The sequence below is a fragment of the Lactuca serriola genome, chromosome 6, assembly GCF_051521515.1.
Source record: "Lactuca serriola cultivar US96UC23 chromosome 6, Lser_US96UC23_V15, whole genome shotgun sequence".
NCBI lineage: Eukaryota > Viridiplantae > Streptophyta > Magnoliopsida > Asterales > Asteraceae > Lactuca > Lactuca serriola.
The window spans coordinates 185806777-185813560 of NC_136413.1; the positions used below are offsets into that span (position 1 = coordinate 185806777).

A 6784-nucleotide genomic window follows, 5' to 3' on the forward strand; every position below is an offset into this window, starting at 1 on the left:
AAAATTAATGATTAAAAAGATTGATGAGATTGAATTGATGATGGAGTTTATTTAAATTTTTTAGGTTTTTTTTTAAGATGCCCTAATAGATACCTTCTGCCTTAATTATTTTAAAATGGTAATGTACAAATCTCAAAATTATGCCATCACCTAAACTCCTAAAGAATATCATAAATGGATAAAAGGTTGAGATAATTGTTTTTATATCTACCAGATAAAGTTTCAAAATGTTCTAAAAATATATAAAGTGGGTTTATGTCTAAATTCCACAAACATAACCCTTTTTAGGTTATAAAAATGCATAGTAGTCTATATTGGATTCTCAAGATTAGTATTTATAGCGGCTGAAGGGTAGATAACATTTGTGAAACACACATTAGTGTTGAGGTGCATTTGAGTGTTTTGCTCTCTTGCTCCCATCCTTGTGTTTCCCTTTGCAAGTAGCCTACCAAATTCAAGGTATGTATCTTCTTTTCAGATTATTTTGATTTTATTTCATATGGTTATATACAAAATCACATGTTAATCATATTTAAGATGTAGACATAACTTCATCTATCCCTAACGTAGAGCCGATTTCATTATTCACGTTCATTATGTGATATATGATCATTTTATTTTTCCATATTATTTGTCTTAACGGTTGATGATGAAATTCTGTAATTGGAATTTCGTTTGAAGTTTGACAATAAACTTCCATGTTTTAGGAAATTATTATCTAAATACTCATGTTGGTAGTAAAACTAATGAGTGGAAAACCATTAAATATGACATTTTCTAATGATTAGCAGCACCCTTAATTAACTTCAAATATGATATGACAAATCTCTTTTTCAAAAACTTTTCTTTTATTTTGTCCTTTCTAACAACCTTAATATTTTAAAGAAAAAAATAAAATTGACTCAAGTGAAACATTTTTGTGGTGCAAGGTTTGAGTCATTTCTTTTTAAATACGGGTCATAAACCTAGATACGGGCTAACCCGTAACCCGTGGACAGTAAGCATGCATAACATATTTTCCAACTCATTCAACCATTTTTCACATCATTATTTTTTTTTTTTAATTAAAAACCTACAAACTATAAGAGAAAAAGGAAAAGCAGGTGGGGTGCATAACCCGCCAACGAGACAAACCGCTTTCCTATCTTTTGTTCAATCTCCCCGATAGTACCACCAGCCCAGATGACCTCTTTTCGAGCCACTTCGACCAATCTTATCCAAATCAGCCACCAAATCCAAATCGTCCCATAACTTGATTTACGAATTTGGTTCAAATTTTAATCTATATTTTTTTCAATTTTTGGTCCAATTTTGTTTTTATATGTTCTCAAAGCCTATTTTCTTAGAAAAGTATTTCTTTTCTAACTTTAAAGTTTAAACCTTACTTTTTAATAACAAAAAACGTTCTTACAACTTTTTTTTAACGAACCAATTTTTTTTCTCCATTTTTTATTTAAGATTTTTGTGAAATTCATTTTATAAGTTTTTTTTATATATAAATTTAAAATTACTTTTCTAAGAAATACTTTTTTATTATTTTTTTACAATTGTTTTTTTACAAAATCATTTTTAAAATATTTAGTTTTCTTTACATACTTATTAATTACTATTTTATTTTACATCTTTGTTTATTATTGATTTTAGAATTGTTATATAGTAGAATTAATATTTTTTAACTATTTTTTATTATAATTAACTAAAGTTATTTAATTTGATATTCAATCAATATATCTATTACGTAACTCTCGGTATAATAATAGTTTCATTCCGACGTCATACATGACACATTTTTATATAAAACTTTATATATTTTTTTATCTTATAAATATATTATTTTCGTAAGTATAATTTTGAAAGTTCATATTACTGAAATATAGAAGTTCATATTACTGAAATATAGAATTTATGGGCATTCAAATTTAAGATATAATTTTGGAACACATTTAATTTCCAAAACACATAAAAGAAAAAAAGAATGGATAAATATTGATTACACTTATGGCCTTTATTTGATTATTTTGTTATATTTGGTATAATATTTAAAAACAAAGCAATAAACAATGTGTCAAACATTATTAGGCACCATTTGGTATATGGAAATGGAAAGAAATGGATGCTTTGTTTATTTGGAATTTATAAAGTTTTTTTTATTTATCATATTAATGAAGTTGATCATTTTTAAGGAATATAATTATTTTCTTTTCTTAATTTTCAGTCACTTGAAAAATGCTTTTTTATTCGTTGTCTCATTGAGTTGAGTCAACAACTATAGTATAACGTACTATTATTTATTTAATCTTTAATGGCTTCATTTGTTTACAATTTTACGATTGTAAAATTGAATCACAGTTTTATCTTTAAAATAAAAAACTACAAATCATATTTAGATTGATATGAGCTATTATTACGTTTTATTTTTTAATTGAGAAATAAAGTTCGTTAGTTAATATACATTAAATGCCATTTAATAAATATTTATTTTGTGGAAAATATTGTCAAAGAGTTATAAGTTATACTAGTATTTATGTTAGACGTACTAGGTGAAAAACTAACTGTTAAATAAAAAACTAGTTAATAGCTGAAAAACTAGCTGTTAAATAAAAAATTAGTTAATAATTGAAAAGTTAACTGATAAAAAATAAGTTTGTTAAACAAACTGATTGTTTTTATAATTAATTATGGGTATATTTGAAAATTAAAAAAATAAAAAAAACTCCTAAAAAACTATTCTAAGTAACTTTTCAAAAAGCTAGTTTTTAAGCTATTTTTAAATTTCCCCAAACACATCAACATTTTAATAAATAAATAAATAAATAAATAAATAAATAACTTATCAGCTAACTGTGACATACCATATAAAATCTTAAATGAGATCTCTTTCATTATTATTTAATTATATTTTATATGTTTGTTTTTCATCTAAAAATATAAAATTAGTAATTATTTAGTATCAACAAAGTACTTAAAGATGACAATAAAATTGTACCATGTAATCCATTACGCTGCTATGGATTCAATTGTTATACAACTATCTCCAACCAAAATAAATAAATAAAATAAAACGTATATTGAAATTTTATAATTTCTTTAAACGTATAGCTATAAGCAATCACAAATATATTCGTGCATAGATCGACTTATATGCACAAATTGAAAAATATACTTTTATCAGATTTGGAAACAGTTTTATTTCAACTCTAAATAATTGAATTAGGTAGATGTTAACTTCAAATATTTACAAGAATCATCTTAGTTTGGACTAAAATTTAATGGTGCATATTAGGAGAAACTTAAAAGCAAAAAACTTAACACACCCAAACAAAATGCTCAAAGTCAAAAGAATATATCATTTATGCAATACAATACAAAAATTTGAACTACCAAACAAACATATAAAACCTAACTTAATGATATAAATAAAAAAAAACATATATTGTAAACTTATATCATTCATGGTAGTTGATAAATAACAAATAAACAATCCAAAATACAACTTTGTAGGCTAAGGGTGTCATGAGTAGTAGAATATTTAGTTTGCTTTTTCAATTTTATAAAATCTTTATAAATGTTATAATAATAGAAAAAAGTTTATTTCTAATAAAAAATAAAATAAAAACGTAAAAAATGAAAAACACAAGTCGGCTACTAAAGTCTAATTCTAGTGTTTTTCTTTATTGATTTTAAATCGTTTTGTGACATTATTTGGACACGTGATGCCCTTTACCTTCTCTCTCATCTCCCCATAACCACAGTTTATATAAACCCCTCAATCCCACCTCCATTTACACATCCCTTATCACCTCCTCTCCATTCCTTTAGCTTCTTACTTCTTTTAGCCTGAAAGCAGACACCAAAGGCATTAATATCGATCTTTGACCAAACTATTTTAAACACCATTGAGAATTGTGTTCTCAGGATCATCTGCTTTCTATTCAATTCTGCACAAAGTTTCAGAATTTGCGTATTCAATTCCATAGAAACTTGAATTCATTTGAAATTTACATCTGTTACGTTTTGGAAATTGTTCCTAAAAGATGGGTGCCGATAACGCTGCCGGAAAACCCCAACAAGGCTTCGAGCTTGCTGCCGGAGATTTCGCTCCTCAGGGGCCATCGAAGTGCTTCGATGATGACGGACGTCTTAAAAGATCTGGTAAATTTTTTGGGGTGTTTCATCATTCTTGACTTCCATGGTCAAACGAGTCAACTTTGACTGTTTACTGATTTTGGGACTTGATTTTTCTTTTGTCGGAATAGGTAATGTTTGGACTGCAAGTGCACATATCATAACTGCGGTTATCGGCTCCGGTGTGCTGTCACTGGCATGGGCCACCGCGCAGCTGGGTTGGATCGCCGGACCCACCGTTCTTTTCCTTTTCTCATTTGTGACTTACTACACCTCTTGCCTTCTCGCCGCTTGCTACCGCTCCGGCGACCCTGTCACCGGAAAACGAAACTATACGTATATGGAAGCTGTTCAGAGCAATCTTGGTACGATTTTCTGAAATTTTATAATCAGAATGTTTTTTTTCGAATGAAACAGAGCCTAATCGCAACGTGTTTTGGAAAATTTCAGGTGGATTTCAAGTGAAAATCTGTGGGTTCATTCAGTACTTCAACCTCGTCGGAGTGGCAATCGGATACACCATTGCAGCCTCCATTAGCATGATGTGAGGACCTCTAAAAAAACATTTTGTTTAATGTTTTTGAACATTAAAATAGATAATTGGCTTCTGGGTTTCTTATACTTACTTTCTTTTTGTTGATTTGTGAAAACAGAGCAGTAAAAAGATCAACATGTTTCCATGAGAAAGGTCATGATAATCCATGTGGTGTATCTGGGACTCCATACATGGTCATGTTTGGTGTTGTAGAGATCTTCTTGTCACAAATTCCAGATTTTGATCAGATTTCATGGCTTTCAATGGTGGCTGCCGTTATGTCGTTCACTTATTCCACCATTGGTCTCGGCCTCGGAATTTCTAAAGTTGCTGGTAAGTTTATGTTTCATTAGTCAAAAAAATCGGGATACACCCTACTTTAATTAGTCAAAACCTATGACTTTTTAGTCAAATCAGTAATTAATTAACATTAAAAATTTCTACAAAAAGTGTGTTGGTTGTTTTGGAATATCAGATACATTATTAAAATATGCAATAATTTTTTTTTTTATAAAATTTTAAAGAAAATGGAAATTGACATCTAAGTTTCTCTTTCGATTAACAGAAAATCGCAAAATTAAGGGAAGTCTCACTGGTATTAGCATCGGGACAGTGACTCAAACTGAGAAAATATGGCAAAGCTTTCAAGCTCTTGGAGCCATTGCTTTTGCTTATTCTTATTCCCTCATCCTTATTGAAATCCAGGTAAAAATATAATCTTTTTTAGTGAATCAATACTTACATATGAGAAAAGGTAATTGGAAATTTTAAAATATATTTTCCGGTGATCTTTAGGATACTTTGAAAGCTCCACCATCAGAGCATAAGACAATGAAGAAAGCAACTTTAATAAGCGTAGCAACGACGACCATCTTCTACATGTTCTGTGGATGCTTTGGATACGCCGCCTTCGGAGACAGTGCTCCCGGAAACCTCCTCACCGGATTCGGTTTCTACAACCCTTACTGGCTTCTCGACATTGCCAACGCTGCCATCGTCATCCACCTCGTCGGAGCCTACCAAGTCTACTGCCAACCCTTATTTGCCTTCGTTGAAAACACCGCCGCTAAATACTTCCCGGAAAGCAAGTTCATCAACAACACTATCGAGATTCCCATTCCGATCGGAGGATACCAACCCTACAAACTGAACTTTTTCCGGTTGTTCTGGAGATCAATCTTTGTATGCTTGACCACTGTTATAGCCATGTTGATGCCGTTCTTCAATGACGTTGTCGGAATCCTTGGGGCGTTTGGGTTTTGGCCGTTGACTGTGTATTTTCCGGTGGAAATGTATATTGTTCAGAAGAAGATACCGAAATGGAGCACACGGTGGATCTCCCTACAGATTTTGAGTGCTGCTTGTTTGATTATTTCCATCTGTGCTGCCGCCGGGTCCTTCGCCGGAGTTGTTCATGATCTCAAAATCTATCAGCCGTTCAAGACAATGTATTGATTTTTAGGAAGACAAGGAGTTCAATACCTTTGTTGATAAAACAATCCTAAAGAGAGAGGGATTGTCATTCTACCTTTGTACTTTTTTGTCTTTTTGGTCATTGTATGTATGTATTCTATGTATTGGAATTAATCAATCCCAACAAATGCAAGTTTGGTCTTCTATAAATGTGTAACTAGGTATTTGAAGAAAAAAAACACTCCACTACAAAACAAATGGCTATTAGGCTATAGGGAGTGTATAGTCACTTGTAAGAAGCCATGCAACACCACCCTTAATATGCGTCAGGCTATATGGAATGCCTCACATTTTTAAAGGTAATGTAGCCAAGTTACGTGTGAATTACCTCCAAACACCATGCCTAACATCCGTAAGCATACGGTTCGTCACAATCTCTTTCCTTCCTCCTTCTCTCTGTCTCACTCTTCTTCTCCACTCTATCTTTCTCTTTCTTCCCTGAACTCACTAGCAACTTAAGGACATGGTGTTGTAAACCATTCCGTATAGCCTAAGTGTAACCTTGCGTGAAGTTGGATATGTTCGGTTACATCTCTCTCTTTCCCTCTCTATCTTGTTACTTCCTTATTCCCTGACACCATTTTAGCCTTATTGTATTGTGATGCATTCCGTTTAGTCTTATTGTATTTATATATAAAAAAAATCATACAT

At 31.0% G+C, this 6784-nt stretch overlaps 1 protein-coding gene across 2 annotated transcripts; it reads left to right on the top strand.

The window, feature by feature from the left end:
* The first annotated feature begins 321 nt into the window (after positions 1 to 321).
* On the top strand, positions 322 to 6283 carry AAP3 (amino acid permease 3). 2 transcript variants are annotated; one of them, XM_079005404.1, is made up of 7 exons: positions 322 to 459; positions 4035 to 4152; positions 4257 to 4490; positions 4576 to 4669; positions 4779 to 4993; positions 5226 to 5365; positions 5456 to 6283. In XM_079005404.1, exons 2-7 carry the CDS (start codon positions 4035 to 4037, stop codon positions 6113 to 6115), a joined length of 1461 nt encoding a protein of 486 aa, XP_078861530.1. In that variant the 5' UTR covers positions 322 to 459; the 3' UTR covers positions 6116 to 6283. The 2 variants fall into 2 exon arrangements, with proteins under 2 accessions (XP_078861530.1, XP_078861531.1); XM_079005405.1 differs by lacking the exon at positions 322 to 459 and having other exon boundaries at positions 3791 to 4152.
* Positions 6284 to 6784: the final 501 nt, after the last annotated feature.

Bases quoted from the DNA above. Each gene is read 5' to 3' on its own strand.
- AAP3 (XM_079005404.1), top strand. From the start codon at position 4,035: ATGGGTGCCGATAACGCTGCCGGAAAACCCCAACAAGGCTTCGAGCTT. The intron at 4,491-4,575 runs GTACGATTTTCT...GGAAAATTTCAG, and splicing joins AGCTGTTCAGAGCAATCTTG to GTGGATTTCAAGTGAAAATC. The intron at 4,670-4,778 runs GTGAGGACCTCT...TTGTGAAAACAG, and splicing joins GCAGCCTCCATTAGCATGAT to AGCAGTAAAAAGATCAACAT.